The sequence below is a fragment of the Corvus hawaiiensis genome, chromosome 7, assembly GCF_020740725.1.
Source record: "Corvus hawaiiensis isolate bCorHaw1 chromosome 7, bCorHaw1.pri.cur, whole genome shotgun sequence".
NCBI classification, from domain to species: Eukaryota; Metazoa; Chordata; class Aves; order Passeriformes; family Corvidae; genus Corvus; species Corvus hawaiiensis.
In genome coordinates this window covers 23,495,087-23,514,180 of record NC_063219.1, presented here as the reverse complement: position 1 = coordinate 23,514,180, position 19,094 = coordinate 23,495,087, and the positions used below count along the sequence as shown (strand labels likewise).

The following is a 19,094-nucleotide window of genomic DNA, read 5'->3' as shown; positions in this document are numbered from 1 at the left end:
AAAGATTGCCAAATCTATGACTGTTTCAAACACTTGCCAAAAGCATATCAAATTCAGAGTGAACTGCAAAATAATGTTCTCACAAGTTGAACAGTCTCTTCGATATGCTTTACATGGCTACTGTGTCTGACCTCTAGAGCTCTGCCCCAATTCAGTCTCAAGTCTTTTGCATCAGGGATGTTTCTTCCAGGCTGCCAAATTCTCTCCATTCAGCCTAGGATTATACTGGGACCACCACCCATGCTTGCTCCTCTCTTTAACAAAGCTCTAAGTTTTAATAGTTTACAACTACCTTAAAAGACACTGAGCATACCTAATTAGCCCTCTTAGGAGTGGGAGTTCTCCCTGAGACTTGACTCCTGACAAACAATATTTAACATCTCAGATTCTCTGCCATCAATAAATGTAAAACCTAATGTCACAGTAATACAAAGGTGGGATGTTCCCCTCTTACCACAACTAGTTTCTTGAGTCTATGTAATTCAGTCATTAATAATACTCTACACATTCGGAAGGTGCCTAGCAGTGCTCATCTTCTCTAAGCAGGTATGTTCACCATCTCATTTCTTTTAAATCAGGGTGCATACTACAGAGTTTATGCAACTTTTCACTTTTCATGCCAGCTTTACAGCAATACAGCAGGATAGAGAATATATGATGCAGCACGCAAACCTGACAGCACAGAGTTAGCAGTGCAAGCTTGAACAACTTGAGCTGTATGTACTAGCTTTTAGTACAGATTTTGCATTTACCTCAAAAAACACTCACTCATTTCAGCAAACAGCTCTCGTCAGTGTCAAGGGGCCAGGAGGTTGGCTATTGAGACTGGGACATGGAACAAAGGGGCTGTAAGCCAGGAACATACTGGGCTGAAGTCAGTAAGGGTCTTCAGCAATAACAAAATCCCACAATGCTTTCACTGAGGCTACATGAAAAACAAAAGACTCTCTTCTCGAGCTACTGCACCCTCCAGGTTAAAAGTAAAGTCCAAGTACTATATTATTTGGAGCGTTTAACAACAAACAAGGACTTAAGTTGCATTTTTCTTTCTCTAGGAGCAGCAGCGAAGTGTGACAATCTGATCTAGGCAATTACTCCTCCTCCATCTAGCCACCATTCTCCCCAATTAGTCCTCTGAGTAACACATTTGAAACCTTTAGCTCTTTGGTACTGGCAGTTTCAACGTGGCCATTGCCAGCAATGGATACTATGCCAAGAAAATCCGACTCCTGGCTTGAAAGGATTAAACAGTCCTCTGTTGCCATCTGTGCCGTGAAGCTGGTGAGTGACTTTGTGCACCCAGAGCGTTAACGTTCGTTCTGCACAGCGACAGTAACTTGTATTTACACTGCTACCTCGCAGACCTCCTCCTGTTCCCACTGCCTTAAAGGAACACATTTGGAAAAAGGCAGGCAGGCGGCTGCAGGCTGCTGGTCAGTGCCTGCTGGGCCCCAGTAGCTCAGTGGTTAGAAGAGAGAGACACAAACACACTGCTGGACTCCAATTTGTCCAGCAGTCACTACCATTGTCCCCAGTCTTGACCAGAGCGTCTAATATAGCAGTTGACAACACTAGAATACTATAAATATATGTCAAACCACATGTTTGTCAAACCACCGTATATGTATCTTTTTCTGTTTTATCATACTTTTAAATCAGTGTAGCAGTCTCCACCCTTTTTTCTACCCATGACACTTTTTAAATGCACACAACCAGTGCTAAGCAGTGTCTCTACCCTGCTTACCAACCCAAACACAGAGAACGCTCCACCTCCTTCTCTAACATCAATGTTTGGTTCCAGTATCACCATGGCTGGACTCCTCTGTGAAATATTCCAATAACCAGACCACAAAGTACCCCTCAGATTCCTCACAGTTCTCCAATAGCCACTGTATTTTCGCTAGGCCTGAAGTTTAACAAAACCTAACAGAAAGTTTGGCTGCTCTGCCCTATGCCCATGACTTCAAAAAGTTGTTGAGGCAACAAAAAGTATCTGGCACATGGAAGAGCAAGACAAAAAATTGATTAATCATGCTGTAACAAGGACAAACAATCTACATGCAATTTGCTTTCAGGAGGACACATGGAAATTCCCTCACTTTTGTGCAGTCATTGGTTGTATTGGAACAAACTTTGGACACCCTGTGTTCATGGAGATCAGGCCAACATTTCAGTCCTGACACTGCTGGCTCTCAGTTGGTCTGCAATTTGGTATGATCACAGTACAGACAGACTTGCCTACCTGTTAAAGTGTTCTAGTGTTGAGGAGGTTTTGCTTTCTGTGGAAAAACTTGCAGATTCCTATGGCAGGAAAGTTCACACAAATACCCATTTTTAAAGAAAGTACATTTCAGAAAGAGTGGGAGTAAATTTGTTTTGGTGAAAAATGTTTAAGATAAAGCATACCTTGCTCACAAAACCACTAAATTTTAAAACAAATTTGTTTCTTGGTGGTTAAAATAAAAGTTCTACAACTTGTTTTACAGTCTGCAAAGTAGCCAAATGGAACTGAATGTAAAAAAACCCCAAACCAACACACCAACCAAACAACAGAAAATCCATGCCATCCACCAAGAAGAAGCTGCCTTGTGCAAATCCATACACGTGAAACTACAGCCTCTAACAGCAGAATGCAACAGTTATAGCTGGAGAGAAGAAACTTATTTCTCCCCACAGGGAAAGAATTAAACTGTTTAAAGAAAAATACAGCAGTTTAGAAATGAAACAATACACAAAAAAATGAAATAAAGTGATTTCTTTCTTACATTATAATTCTTCAGATTATCATCTGCTGTAGGAAGGCCCATGTATCGCTCTGTGTATATTGAATCTGGAATTTAAAAAATCCCAAAATTAGAATCTGCTACTTAACTTTCAGTCTGTCTACCATCAATTTTACCCATCAATACAAGCAGTGACAATGCATACTGGAAATCAGGTTTTCCACAATGAGGGGTGTAGGTAACCATCATTATTCAGAATATTTAATCTTCTTGTTGCCATGGACACCTGAATGCTGAATATTAATACAGTACTTTGTGTCAGTGTTTCCTTATTGTTATTCTTTTAGTAATCCTAACAAAATTACTGAAAATGTTGCAGTAAATTTTTTGAAAAAAACCCTTAGATATTTTATCTAAATGTTTACTACCAAAAATCTGTACAATGAAAATACAATAGTAGATTAGGATTCAGCTTGGCTGAAAAAAAAATTACATATTTTCCACATATTTTTTGCCATGTTACCATTTGCAGATTTGCTGCTTTGTTTTAAGCCATACAAATTAATCCTCTGCTGCCATATTCTAATGCCCATTTGACTTCTCATCAGAGTTGCTACACTAGAGGTTTTTTATGCTGAATAGGTATGCCTCCATAATCCTTCATCTAACAAGCCAGAAGTGGAATTTTAGAGATCTTGATCATTAAAAAAAAATTTCCTGTCATACTGTAATATTCATGTCCAAAATATTATGAAGACATTGCTATGTCCCCAACAGACTACTGCTGATGCCTGGCAGTATGATCTGCTCTGCTGAAATAGCTACTATACAGCCTCTGTGCTAGTTGCAGAATGACAAATTATGCCTTATTTAGCAGAGGTTTTCCAGAGAAAGCTTTCCCTTGAATGTTTTTGGACAAATAAAAACAAGAAAAATGTTACACTGTGTTCAGATTGCACCAGCACCTATTTATAACTTAATATAATTTTTTTAATCTGGGAGTAGAGCCCCTATAACTGTATTTCTAGCCTCATGCAACTACTTGAAACCTTATGCTCTAAAGGCTTGGAGCATGTAGAGACTTGGCTACTTGATCAGGTTTTCCTCACATCAAGCTATCCTCAAGATGAATTAGATTTATAAAATCCAAATTTTACATGCTAAAAAACCACCCCAACCAACCAACCTAAGGCAATTCAAGTCCTATTCTGTTACTTTGAGAGAGTAAATTACAATGCAAGTTCAATGTTAATCCTCACAGTTCATTCTTATAAGTGAAGTTTCATTTTGAAGACACGAAAGTTTAATAGTGATGGATTTCTGACATACAATACTGGTTTCAAAGCAAACACAGACACATTACAGTAATACTATAAATATTACAATAATTCAGCCTTCATTAATGTTTAAAGAGATTACCTAAAGTTATGGATCTGACGTCTTAAAATGGGAAGTAGTATTTAGCAAATTGGTTTAATTTCAAAATGCAGTGGCCATGAGTTCATAAAAACAGACCAAATGGCATTTACATGGCATCTAGTAGATAATCCAAAGTTCTGTGCTATGAATCCACACTTTGCAGCGTGTGCATTGGAAGACATATGGGAATCCTTGTAACGAAGAAGCCATCACATACCATAATACTGCCAGCGTGACACGGGGGCAACCGCTATTCCACACTTGAACACGCCGCTTCCAGAGCCAAGCACCATGGAGGTCACATATCCCCCATAAGACTGAGAAGAAAACATTGCTGTTATTTTAGTCGGAAGGGAAAGGATGGGGCCCATCTGCTACACAGTTCATCAGACATTTATAGGCTGAGCGTTTTCATATTAATGAACTCCATTCTGAATTTGGGTCAGATCTCAGCCAGCCTGCTCAGTCGGGGAAACAGGCATCAAACAGCGCACGGAAGCTGTGGCGCTGATGAATGAGGACTTGATGGGGAAAAAGGGCGCAAACGCTGCCGAACTGTGACTCAGCTGAGGATGACTGTGTTTGGTAGCACTGTAGGCAGCAGCAAAGACAGGAAACAAGACACTGCTGAACCGCTGTGTCCCTTCCCGTGCTGGGGGAGTGGGTGGAAGCAGAGCTCTGGCCCACAGTGTGCCTGATGAGTAGTTGCTACAGGGCATCCAAAAATTTACAGCAGAGCAGGCCTATGGTAGCTCGCTCCCTAACTTTCCCCCAAAGTGTCAGGAGCAAGACTGTGACTGGAGAATGAAGGATCTTCTGCCGAGTCTGTGGGAGGAACTGTGCAACAAAACACTCCTTGCTACGCACAGAAAATTTACTCACAGTGTAGCCTGATACACAGATGAGTAAATATCTGACACGCTTGAGCATCCAGGCAGCAAGATACCTAAACACTGTTACCAACCGCCCAAATGACTGCCCTCACAGGAGTTTGAATGGGTTATTTAGGAAAATGTGCCCACCCACATTCAAAAACAAGAGCCATTTTTGGATCTCATTCCTGTCTTAAAACCAGACTACAGGCAAAGGGAATTGCATCTTATTCCAAAGTCCTTAAATGTTTGCTCCAACTTCAATTCCTAGGTCCTCCCAATAAGATCAGCGAAGTAACGCACTTAGCAACTAAACCCCTTTATAAATAAATGCCTCACCTGGCCACAGTAAAGATATTACTGCTGAATCTATGGCAAACAAAATCCATGTACATAGTGACATGCTGACAATCTGAAAACTCAAGAGATAAAGAAAATCTGTTTGCCTACAGGTTCAGTGCCCAGGATGTCTTAATCCCAACCTAGCTCCAAAGAGGAATGCTCTTGTACTATTCATCCTGAGGGTCATAAGGGCTTAAGATGGGATTGCACCAAATCCTCAATTTCTGCAGAAAGAATTTTCCTTTCACTACAGTTAATACTACTACATGTGACTTCACATAACAGAGATATTTACCCCAGAAGAAAAGCTGTTAAAGGCATTGTCTTGCCATCAAGCAATTTATTCCCTGGCACCTGTCACCTGCAGTGCCCAAATTTCAGCTAACAATTTAATTCAGCATAGAATCAGTAACACTACATATACACTTAGCCTTGCAGCTGAGGGGGTATATACATGCTATTAAACTATTAAACACTTCCATCTACTGTGCTGGGTTTTAAAGACACATCAAGCTAGAGAAATCTGGCCTCTGGTTGCAAATACCATGATATCCATCCCACACAGCTGGCTCGAATGTAATTTCACATCTTTTTTTAAAAATCAGTCATCCAACTAAAGAGATACTGGTGAATATATACTTGGCTTTTTCTTCTTTTTAGCATTGGTTCATACTGTACACAGGAACTTGCCAGCATCCGTTTAAATTGCTTTTTAATCCCTCTAGTAGACCTAATTTCTCTTACAAAGGCTCCTGAATGATTGCAAAAACGCAATGTAGAAACACACTTTTAAGATGTACTTCATCAGTTCAAGTACCGGATTGTGTGGTGACCCCAGAGGTGCCTCACATGAAGCCCTACAGGATCTCACACACATGGCGGCACAACAAATAGTTGTCAAAATTAAATAGTAGTTCTGCCAAAATTGTCTGAGTACTTACCCAACCCCAAATTGCTATTCTGTCCTTATCGACAAAGCTCATTTCAGAAAATTTTCTGAAAGCAAACAGAATAATTAAACACTTAATGGATTGCAAAGTATCGGCCATTCTACAGACATGCCTATTTCCTATCAAGTCTGCCTCTTTCTATTGTACAAATAAGCATTTCCCACTTCATCATAGTGACTGCATATGAAAACATATGGTAATTCAGGCACATGTGTCTTTAGGAAATTTAGAAAAACATCTGTGCATATGACACTCTGAAACCTCTCAACCCACGCTCACTGACATTTGTATTGTATTAGGTTAGATTTCACTACCTGCCTTGTCTTTTTTTTAAGGATGCACAAAAATCAAATTCCAGCAGTAAGGAACAGACCAGCATACGTAAATACAGTCACCATTAAAAAAAAATAAAAATCAAGAAGATTGTGAAATTCTATTTTTTTAAACTCCTTAACATTTTAAAATCCCACGTGGAAAACCCTGTAAGATCACTTCATTGCAATTCCGAGAGATCCACACTGTTGTTTGTTTTACTGAGGTTCTACAAGCATAAACCAAGTGACAAACATGAACTATGATTTAAAGGCTGAGTATTTCACATAAGTAATTCTGCCAGAACAGAAACTTGCAAAAAGCTTGAAGTAAAACTTCCATCTCCAGGTTCCTTGGTAGTGTGTTCTTCTACTAATGTGACACGTATCATCTCTATAAAATAATCTCTATAAAATCAGAGATATGGTTAATTGGTATTACAGCATTAACTCTTCTCTCTTTTTAAGCATAATATGATGGTTGGCCCACAAATGACACACTTCAGTGTACAAAATTAAGCAGAATGTAGTTATTTTATCACCAATATTTTCAAGATGACGATTCGAAACCTTCACCTTTTTTCCTCCTACACAATAAGCACATAAAAGAAGGAGCAGGTGTTGACCTGTAGCTCACCTGGCTGCTGCTATCTGATCTTCCACTTCATATGTTCCCAGCCTTCTGTTTATTGCATGCATAATTTCATCCCCTTGGTACCCGCTGCCCCTGCCATCAAAGCTGGCCACAATGATCTGCTCCGTGCTTGCCAGGTAAGTAGCCCAGCTGATCCGGAAGACTTGGTCTACTTTCTGACTACAAGGTCCTGCATACCTAAGGAAAGGAGTCACAAAATTCAGGCATTTACTCTCCACATATCCCTACATCAAGCTTTTGAAATATAATTATCACTGACAATTTTGGCCTCTAAAGCAGGATAAACCTTTAAATTAAACTGAGGAAACAAGAAAAGTATCACTGACTGACTAAAAGCAATCTGCTTTTTTAAAACTTCAGCTGGTAATCAAGAAAGCAGACTGGATTTTTTTTTGTTTTACTCCTTTCTGCTCTAATAAGAAACCTTCATTATTTTGACTTTAAGCAGGTTATCAGAAATCCAAGCAAGTTTTCTTTGAACCTGAGTTTCAAAGTGATGTTCTCTAACTATTTCTGTTCCATTCACCCATGATTTATTTGGTTTAAGTCTGAAATCAACCAATAGCCTTCAATTGGAAAAATGAAAAATACCATTTTCTGCATTTTTCAGTGTCTCATCAGTCTGAACTATTTCTTATGCAGGCTGAGAAAAAGGAAGCAAAACTATAGTTTTAACTTTTTACTTTAAAATATTTCAGAAGCACTTGACCACTATGAAATCATACTCTGAGTGCCTTGATGATAAAATTCTGTGCAGTGCACTTCTCTAGCCACTGTTCAACAGAGTAAGAAATAGAAGAATGGCTTCTATGGCTCTATAGCCCACCCATCAGTTTTAGAAGCAAAGAAAAAGCTACTGGGAATTTAATTCAAGCTATGGATCCCTATACTTCCAAAATAATTTTTGATATTAAGATCATTGTGAACCAGAGGTGATCCTCACAAAGGTCCAGGTAAGTCAATAAAAATAGTATCAAAACCAGAACAACTCTTAAGAAGCCAAGAGCACTGGCTGCTTATGAAAATGTTCAATGAGCACATAAAAAATTGCTACCAAATTGCATTATATAAAGATGAATCTAAGAATTAACAGCTAGTTTCCTTACAGAGTCAGCTTTTTGTAAAAAGAGGAAAAGCTTACAATTTTTATATTAACGCACAGCTAAAATTCAGTAATTCCCAATTAGAAGAAAACATACCAGGATTAACAGAAGTGCCTGAGGAAGACCAGACCAATCAGCACATGCTTATGGTCTTGTATTTATGAAAAACCCACAACGAATGTAAGCCTGACCACAGGATGACGTTTGTCAACACTGATTGACAGTCAAATATCACAGAAAAAATGCAACATCACACTTTACTTCAGCTTTAGGATACAAGGCTTATTCAAGGTTTCATTCTGGATTCATCAAAGATTATTCCTAAAGAACATCATGAGCAGAGGAGGAGGTAAGCTAACACGAACATCCTGGCTGTTAAATCACAGAGAGTGTATCTGCCTCAGTGCCACCGCCAGAGCATGTGCTCATTAAGCATTACATCATCTTAGGGCACAGGAATCCACCATGAACTGGGATACACCTCAGTTTTTCATTCCATCTTAAAACTACTTCAAGAAGTAATTAGAAAACATGCCGGTTTTGTGTTTCCTTATTAAGAATATTTGAAGTAGATGAAAGGGATTATTAACACAACACTGCCATGTGATTGAAAACTTACACATCAAGGAGCAGAGGGTACTTCTTTGATGAATCGAAACGGGGAGGCAGTATCATTTGATACCACAGGTCTAAAAGTGAAAAGAGTTTGACTTAGGTCAGCTCTACAGTGAAATTATTTGAGATGCATTACAATAGATACAAGACCACATTTGAGTCACCCCCTAAAAATTAAAAAGCAGTTTCATCTGAACTGTCCTAATATATATGCATAGAAGTTCCTAGCTAATCTAGTAATTAAAAAAAATGTTTTAAGTTGGCAGAAAGTAATAAAATTTGGGGACTCAACATGCTGTCTCATGACATTATTCTAAGTGTACATGTGAAACTTGTTATGTCTCTACAGTGGTAAATCTAACACAGGCTCAAAAATAAGATTTCTCTACCAGCAGAGGAAAGAAATTCTATATTATTTTGAACCTGCCAGATAGACTTTGCGTGACAGTCTGTAAAACATCCAAGAAACATATACAACTATCTATTAGTTTTGAAGCAATATTGATTCCAGTTCCATTCATGTTATTCGTTCTACCCAAGTTGGCTGTGAGCTGAACATTTTGAATGCACACCCTCTGAGTTTTGCAAACTGAATAGCTCAATTGCTCATTCCTGAATTTTAAGAGAATTGATGCTGCAATGCTGATGGACTGCACTGCAATAATAGTCAGAGTGCAAATCTTACGGAAATTTGCCCAGATATGAATATGCAAGGCATCAGAACACTGAAACATTAACAATCTAAACTGAACACATTAAAAAACTAATTTCAACTGTTTGCATACTCTGTAGTCACAGGGGTGGATTTCTTCTCTGACAATCTACATGGATTTGTGAGCAGACTTGAATCTTTAAGTAGGACTACATAAATGGATTTTCGTCTCCTATTTTTGATATTAAAAATAGATTCCCCTTACCCAAAAGCTTTTACCCTGAAGACATGAAGTAGTAAGAACAAAGAGGAATAAAAAAATGAATATACAACTGATAGCATGAAGAACATCTTTAAATCTCTGTCTTGCCTGGAAGATTTCATCTTTAGCCCTAGTAAGAATGTGACAGAAATAAAAGACAGAAAACACAAAGATAAAGAGAGTTATTATAAAAATAAGGTAACAGTGAAAGAAGGGAGGCATCAAAAAGAACAGTTAGCCATGACTGACCTAACTCAACCCAGTTTGTAAAACGTTAATTCCATTAAGAATATCTGCTCATTTTATCAGGAGGAAGTTTGTCATGAAGAGAAAAGCTGATAGCAAAGGCTGGAGCAAGAACAGTCTAGATAGGTACCAGGTCTCCCGCTGCTGGGCTCTCTGATGTTGCTCAGCCTAAGAGCACACAAAGAACATTTCTCTACCCAAATTCTGAGGAGCACCCCTCACAAAGCATTAAAAGTTCATTTTCTAGCATTTTGTTCTGGTCTGTATTGAGGTCTATGCAGTCTTGGAGCGTGAATGTGCTTTCAAGAATGACTATTCAATCCAAATCTATTCAATCTTTTCAATCCCCCACACAAAGTCAAAGGTGATAGTGTTGAAATGTTGCTTAAATTTTTTCCTAAGATTTTCCATTTAGACTCTCCCTCTTTTTTCATAGTAACTGAACTTCTCTATTTTCCCAACCTGCTAACACAAACCAAAGGGACTTGCACCTGTAAATCAGAAAGACCTACTTGAATTTATAATTTAATTAAAATTCAACAATGGTTAAGAGCTTTGAGTTTGTGCCCCAACCTCATTTCTCTTATTTATTTAATGCACTGTTAGAGACTTCTGTTTTCCAGTTTATTATAAAGGAAAAAGTAGTTAAGCCACTTCATCATGAAAAGATATCACACTATGGAAAAAGCATATTTTAGATAAGAACATTTTGGGATTTCAGAAAATAACTCAGAATGTTTGGAAATGTCCAAAAAAAAAAAATCGTCTTGCCTCTAGGTTCTGAATAACTGCAAGAATTCCCATTACACCCATCTGTCCTGTCATGCTCCTCAGCAGAAGACCTTGAATCGCTTGGTGAAAAGGGGGGGGGGGGAAGGTAAAAGATGTTTTTAAACTTACTGTATCCACCTATACTAAGGGAGGCAATTTTTTTTGAAGGCATCTGAATATCTTTCAATGCATTTTCCAGTTCGGTGTTATTTTCCAAGTATCTGAGAACTAAATAACAGAGTAAGTAAGATTCAAAGACTAAGCACATTTTTTTCATATGCGTTGCTCTTTAATTATGAATCACTTTAAATATTAAACCTGAGATGATGGCAACTTACATTGCAGTTTTTGTTTTTCCTCTCAGATTCAATGTTTACAATATAGTTTTCCTTCAGTTATTTTTTCCCCATTTTTCATCTAAATCCAGTTTCAGAAAAACTGAACAATTATCCAGTAAATAAGTCATACACTACTTACTGTTTTCTAGTCCAGTGTAAAATAACATTAAATAAACTCGGAATAAACATATGCCAAGCTATATAATTTATTCTTCTGGTAATTATTTGAAATTAAATTTACCCTTTGTAACTGACATTTTTATTCTTATACTATGCAATGAGAATGAAATTAGAATAAATTTACAGTGCAATTTTCTGGCTTAATATAAATTAAAGACAATTCCATACCTTGATCATCAATGTTTCTGTGCAGAGTAGATATGGGCAGGCCAGGACCTGTTAACAGGGCACAAAACCTTCATGTTTGCATGCTGGCTTGAAACACAACCCTCGTAAAGTAATTGGAAATGGGTGAATCATAGAAGCTCAGAACTTGTTTCCCTCCAGTCTGCTCAAGCTGAATATTAAGTTAGCCGGGCCCAAATTCAAGCCACAGGATCCCAAAAAATATTCAGACTGTCTCAGAGATGATCCACATGACTGTGAGGTACTGAAGACTGGAATTTCCACTCTTTAGCAAAGTCTATGCCTTGGTTGTGGGACAATGGTTTGGCCATGAGGAAGCCTTGTCACAGAGACCACAGCAGCTGTCTTCAACCATTTTTACAATGTGACAGATAGTTCCCTCTCTGCTGTCTGTCCTTCCAGCCCATGGATTAAGGAAGATCTTAGCATGTTAAAAGCAACACACATTTCAATTTAAAGAAATTTTGGAGACGATTTTATTTTTCCCGCCCTTTGAATAATTATCCCTGGTACTATCTAGAGGAGCACTTACAGATCAGAGACAGACTACAGTCCCACTGCTTACTTTATGATTAAATTACTTGGATTTATTTCTTGACCAGCACTATCTTAATTTTATTCTCATACATAAAGCACTGCTCTTTACCCAGTCTGTTGCTTGTCACACTTTCAGAGCCTCCAAATTCCTTCTGCAGGCAGAGCTCCCCGTGCATCTCTCGAGGAGATGCACAGTGGACAGGGGTGTTTTGCAGCTCTTTCAGGTCCACTGACAGATAGAACTAACAAGTCTTATCCTAGTAATTTTTGTCAAGGTACTTTTGAGCCTAGGAGGCAGTATGTTTTTCCACTGCCAATACATTTATCCAATGTTATCAACACATATCATTGTTACACAGTACATATCAAGATCCTGACGAAGTGAACTTCACCATCCAACTAATCAGTGAGTCATGTTTATGTCAATTAATTCTGGATATACTCACCGAGACAATTTAGCTGATAATACTCTGCGTCTTTGCTGAAGGACACAGAATAATACTGGCATCTTTCTTGATTCAGATTACAGCTAACACATTTAGTAAATTTTGGACTGCTTTCCAAGAGCACTCTGCAAAGTAAATCAGCTTCATCTCAGAGATTACTTTTTTTTAAGCTGTGCTAAACCAATATATGCTTTTTAAATAAGATGGCCGAATGAAATATGTTAAAATTCAGAAGTGATAGAAACGGATTCCAAAACTAGTGAAAACAGACTTTCAACTTTTGAGTTCAATTAATACTGAAATTATTGTAATAGGAAAAAAAGCATGAGGATTTTTTTTAGGTTTTTTTTGCTTGAGGATTGCTTGTTTCTTCTTGCAATTTCCCTTTATTAACTGAATTTATAGAAAAATATTTCAGTTATTTTTGCAGCTTATACCCTTACACTGATTTTAATTAAATATCCTAACAAAGATCCCACATTAGAATCTTTAAATTTTCAGTGCTTTTTCTTAAAGTTTCTCTTTTACATTAAAAACAAGTTTTCTCATACTGCAGAAAAAAATTTCTTACTTATAAAGATTTCTTCCTCCTGGCATTCCATCCTTTTCATTACTAATGTAGTACCTGTAAAAGCAAAATATACTGGTTTTATTAAAATATTTACAGTATAATATTTAAAAATTTTATCTTACATGTTTAAATCAGATTTTTAATGAGTTAAATGACACCTTCTCCCTGTTCTCTCTCCTTGTTTGTTTAGACCCTTTTTACCAGCTCTTATGATAGGAAGTGGTACCTTATTTACAAATACTTACAAAAATTTATCAGTTACAGCTTCTATGCTGATTACTTCCCATTTTCCTGATGTAATAGCTACTGGAGCCTGGAGCAGGGGAAAAAGCAGGGCAAAAAGTAGAACATGAAGCTCCTTGGTCACCAGGAGAAACAAAAGCCAGCAGTGACTGTCCTACACTGTATTCCTCACCTGTGAGCCATTTATGTAATGGATGTGCTTGTAACCTGCTGCGTTGCTGAAGACTTTGTAGTAGGTAGCATTGTCGGGTGCAAAGTGAGGGACAGATGGCTGAAACTTGAACATAAGAGAGATGTCTATTAAAGCAAAAAACAAAACTCCAGATCCAAAATGATAAAATTAGGTTTTAATATCTCTAACCAGGAGTCTCAATTCTTAAAACAAGGCATCAATGAATGTACTGCAAACATTTTTGCCTTCTGATTTAGTAGGTAGAACCTGTAACCATCATTCTTAAAATAAACACACTTGAAATATTTTACTGCTCCTTAAGCAGCAGAATTTCCTGAGTATTAGTCTCAGTAGTGATCCAGCCCCCCATACCCCCCTTGAATTTGAAGTAATTTCAGTGGTCTTCGTTTTCTACAATTTTAGGAAGCAATATGTGCATCTACTTTCAAAGGCAGTGTTTTATTCTGTCCAAAGCAGCTGTAAGCTATAAAAATGTAAACTTTGCAAATTCATGTTTTTCTTGAATTTCCCATTTTAAAACACATATTTGTGAACAAATTCTTTTAACTTAATTTTTTTTCGCTTAAGAGTGAAAAATGTCCTGCTCTATTCAAAAAAAAACCCACAAGCTGCTTTCCAAGGAAATTTTGCTAGTAAGTAGGTGATTACAGAATGACAGAGAACTCAAACTGGAATAATATTTTCATGAAGGAACTATCCATTTATCAATTGAGAGTGACAGAAATGAATCAATTTCTTCTATTGACTGCCATTTGAATGTGCTACATATGGTAGAAAAAAAGAGAGGAATGAAATTGAGCTGAATGAAATAAACTTTCTGTGATAAATGCCCAAAGGATCTAAATGCTAATTAGGCAACTGACACAATGTAACTGCCTTGGAGATGTTATACCCATTTTGAAATGGTGAAACAAAGCTGAAGTGATTTGCCTCCAGTCATTCAGAAAGCAATGACAGAAATTAAGTCTTCCTAACCATGTGCTCCAAATAACCTCTCCTTCTTCCCAAGCAATATTTTTGCAAAAATTAATCTGGCAAATATTTTGCTAGCTTTTCCCTTATTTTCAAAGTGTGACTTTCTTTTAACTCAACTGGCAAGCTCTAACAGCTGATGACCTGGAAGCCTTATACAGCAATGCAGGCTTTGCTGAGCATTCTTAGTTGAAATATAATTTCATCTCTATTAAAAAAAAAAAAACCAACGAACCAAAACCACCACCAAAAGACCTAAAAAAACCCTCCCCTCCAAAAACTATAAAAAGCATTATATATACAAAGAGAGGACTATATGTCCGTATACTACACACATATATAATTTACTTAAATTTATCAATACATATGTATGTACATATACATTTTGCAGATGTATAAAAATATTCCTTATCAGTCAAATATCATTTTCTCATCCCTAAGAAGGTGAAAATTAAAAACAAGAATAAATATACCTATCCTATCCCCTCTTTAATCCTCCCTACTCTCTATTTCTTTCTCAAATCCAAGAATCATACAGTGAGATTATCATTTCTTCCAACAGCTCCTAAGAAGTGGGTTGTCTCTTTAAAAGAAACAAAAAACCAACAACCTAGTTTAGTGGCACAGACTTGCATTTTGCCCTCTCATTTTGCACAACTGTTTACAAAGTCTGCAGCTTGATCATCACATTGTCTAATTGTGAAGCCTTTGCTGCAGAGAAGCAAAATGTGTCAGCGTTAAGGCCTTCCTTTCCATATCAAATTTGACAGCAGGTGGGTTGATCTCTCATCTTCATACTGCGGATGATTTCATCCCTGCTGTTGCCTCCCTTTTTGCATTTCTTTAAACTTTCATTTTTGACTTCAAAAGTGAATTAGTGACTAAAGCATAATCAGTGTGTGGAAAATGCGGGAGTGGAAAGTGTACTCTGTGTTCTCATCAAAAACTCTGAAACTCATTTCTCCCTCCAAATCTGAACTTTTGCATCTCTGCTTCACTTCCCCCAGATCTTCTGTGTAGTTCATTAGGTGCCTACTCTCTACCATGTACAAAAGGACTGAGAGGCAGCTTGGAAAGCATCATCCAGACAGTAGCGGCTGGTTTGGCAGAAGTGCATGAAAATTTTAATCTGGCCAGTTACATGCATCTTGTCCCCACTTCTCTTCAATGGATATTTCATGTGGGGGAAAATAAATAAGTAAGTAGCCCCATTTAAAACCTGGAATGGTTTGTTGCAACCTGATACACTAAAAATTACATTTATCCTCTATGCCTTCCTTCCAAGAGGGTTCGAAGTTTACAGAATACACTTCTTAATACATTTTATTCCCTAGATCTTTCTGGAGGTAGCAGGAAGACTAGAAAGCAGGTAAACCAGCATAGCTGGCAACTCCCCAGAACAAAGGGAATTCTGAATCTGGGCACTTGCATTTCCCCCCTACCTACTGCTACCAAAGCAGCAGGTCAGAAGTAGAAAGGAATCCGGAAAGGGCGCTATGCTTTTGGTCGGAACATAAAATCCTAGCATCGCAAAATGATGTGGGTTGGAAGGGACCTTGAAGTTCATCTCGTTCCAACCCCCCTGCCATGGTCAGGGACACCTTCCACTAGACCAGGGTGCTCAAAGCCCCATCCAACTTGGTCTTGAACACTCTCCCAGGAACGGGGTATCCACAGCTTCTCTGGGCAAACTGTTCCAGTGCCTCACCACCCTCATAGTGAAGAAATTCTTCCTAACACCTAATCTGGACCTACTCTTTCAATTTAAAGCCATTCCCTCTTGTCCTGTCAACAAGATGAACAGGTCACAGAGGGCATGATTAGAGCTCCAGCCATGCTGCACTGTCAACCCAGCCTGGGAGTTCAGAACCCATTACCGACAAAAAATAAAGCTTAACCCCAGGTGTGGGGTGACATAGTGGTCCATTTGAGATCATTTTCCCCTGTACACATAAGATGCAGCAAATAAGAGGATTGGACCTACACACAAGAGGCACTGCAAAATGCAACAGGCTCATATGAAATTTTCATAATTATCAGAATTATTTAGCATGTATCAGTTTTAGAAATTGAGCACTCACTCTGCCAATCCAGCCAGTTGTACTTTCTTCAGTACGTTGTTTTTCCTAAGAACGAAAAAACAAACAATCCCACAACAATTATGTTTATTTTACACCAGGCTTTATTTCTACAAAGATAAACACAAAGATATACTCTACTCCTTTCTAGTTGCATTTACCATTGCAACTGTCCCACCTAATTTTTCTTACCTTTGGACATGACCAAGTAGCATTTTCAAAGTCACAGACTGCGAGGACTGAAAAATTCTGAATTCTTCTGAGCCACTGCAGACAAATCCTTTCATCTGTCACCCATGTTACAACACTCAAATAATGATCCCTGAAAACAGCAACAACATAAGATATTTAAAATCCTCTCTATAATAGCATACCATACAATAGCATTCAGCAATTCACTGAATGAGACTCATCTGGCTATTTTCATTTCAATCTACTCTTCAACAATAAACAATGATGCAAATGTAATTGAGCCATTTTTTCATCAATTGTTTTTGCTGCTAGTAGATGCCTTGGTTATTTTCAGAGATACAATAAAGAATTAGATGGCTTATACAAACCCACTTCCAGAAAGACTGCAATTAAATTTTAACAGCTATTCTCTAATGCATAAAATAATAGCTACTCCAGACTGTTCATAAATCTTGTACTGTGTGCATCTAGAGGAAATTCTTCTGAATATTAAGTTATATATGCCTTAGATTTAGGAATTTTATCCTTAGCTGCCTGAAGTTGGTTGCTTGTAATTATTTTCTGAGTGATACATGCTTGTGCTCAATTTAGTACTTATTTCTATTAGTTACAACAGAGGGACAGATCATACCAAAACCAGATATTACTATTTAAATATTTTGCTTTCGTCTTCAGAATACCACCCTGCTGGCAAGAAGAATGAAGTATCTGAAAAAAACAATCATTTTCATGAATATTCCTGTATAATAATTTTTAAAATGCACCACATAAAATTTAGTGGCTTTGTTTACCATAACGATCTGTTAGATGTACTGTCTTTTCTTATTTTAGATCTCTCCTATCTCCTCAAAGCCTTATGAACTAAAATAAAACAAACTTCCCCTCCAAGGCAAGTATACATTTTTAACCATAATTTGCACATTTGACTTAGTTCCAAGTTCATGTTCCCTTTTCCCCCAAAGTTAGTTAACAAAAATGTGTGGGAAGTTTTGTGATGAGAGTATCTTTGTGATCACTGCAGTTTGGGGAGGGAAACACTACAATTAGTGTGGATGGATTAAAAATATATGTCAGCTGGTTACCAAAAACCTTCAGATTTATTTCTAGATTACAGTTTCAAAACCATGTTTGGAAAAGGTCTATTTTTGCACTTATATTTGACTGGTAAGTCATCAGGTCATTTAATTGCTACTGTCATTGAGTCTGCAGGAGCTTGTTTGGAAAAAAAAGAAAAAGGAAAATGCCACTCTTTATGTATCTATAATAGTGGTTTCCCTTGTTTTGTAAAAGGGGCATTACTCCCACACTTGTTATTCCTTCAAAGTGAGAGATGTTAACAATTCTGGTGACTATAAATCATTAAAAAAAATATTATTTATCAAGCTATTATAATAAATATCTCTCCCCTGTGAGAGTGGGAATGCACCTTCAGTATTCAACAGCACACAAAAGGTTAACTAAGCTGCAATTAGCTCAAGTACAAAGTACAGTAGTTTTGTGCTGCCCTTCCTCATTTGTTGCTGAAAAGCAATACTCTGCAAACACTCAATTCAGAAGTCAGCTTGTTTTGGGGCAGATCATTTCAGGCAAGAAGGATCCATTCCCTTCATCCTCCTGTTGGCTAACAGGAGCCCCCTGTACTCATGGTGCCAAAAAACAGTGTTTAAATGCTGAATGGATTTCATGCTGGTCATTCATGCAGAATGTCAGGTTTCAAGTACCATCATATGGCAAAACACTGCCATTCCAGATTCTGGCAGTTTTTCGTGACAAATAAAACTCTTCCTTCGCAACACAAGTGTGCTGTGCTCCCTTCAAATGCGGGGGTAAAATTGCTGCTCATCCAAGCTCTGGATAGTGCTGTAACAGGCAACCATTTGCTGGGGCAATGCCCCTTGGCATCCCCAGCCAGGCAGGTGGAGTGAGGTATGCCACCAACTCAAACTTAGTTTTGCTCAAAATTTAGCTCCATGGAAGTAAAAATAGAATTTTCCACCACAAAAACTAGGTGTCCTGTCACATAATGGTATACATATAAACACAATGTAAATATTCAATACTTTGTGCTTCCAGAAGAAACACTACCCAACAGGAACATTGCACATTGCTGACCTTTTCCTACTCATGTACCTTTGCTCTTGCAAAATTCCCCAGAACTCATTCTGGCCACCTCAACTTTTGCAGGACACATATGGTGAGACTTGACCATTATTTGGATCAGCCACTGGGAGGAGGAG

General features: G+C 37.8%; 1 protein-coding gene across 3 annotated transcripts in view; it reads right to left on the bottom strand.

Moving 5' to 3' along the window:
- Positions 1–19,094, bottom strand: part of DPP4 (dipeptidyl peptidase 4) — a 75,305-nt gene that overhangs the window by 39,459 nt on the left and 16,752 nt on the right. For all 3 annotated transcript variants that reach the window (XM_048310268.1, XM_048310267.1, XM_048310266.1), the window contains exons 11-23: positions 16,858–16,987; positions 16,669–16,713; positions 13,595–13,699; positions 13,425–13,492; positions 13,180–13,233; positions 12,609–12,733; positions 11,608–11,655; positions 11,051–11,149; positions 8,995–9,064; positions 7,255–7,449; positions 6,298–6,352; positions 4,360–4,459; positions 2,766–2,830 (exon numbers count right to left, since the gene is read on the bottom strand). In XM_048310268.1, coding sequence (XP_048166225.1) covers positions 2,766–2,830; positions 4,360–4,459; positions 6,298–6,352; positions 7,255–7,449; positions 8,995–9,064; positions 11,051–11,149; positions 11,608–11,655; positions 12,609–12,733; positions 13,180–13,233; positions 13,425–13,492; positions 13,595–13,699; positions 16,669–16,713; positions 16,858–16,987 — 1,159 coding nt within the window. The remainder of the gene's footprint in view (positions 1–2,765; positions 2,831–4,359; positions 4,460–6,297; positions 6,353–7,254; positions 7,450–8,994; positions 9,065–11,050; positions 11,150–11,607; positions 11,656–12,608; positions 12,734–13,179; positions 13,234–13,424; positions 13,493–13,594; positions 13,700–16,668; positions 16,714–16,857; positions 16,988–19,094) is intronic.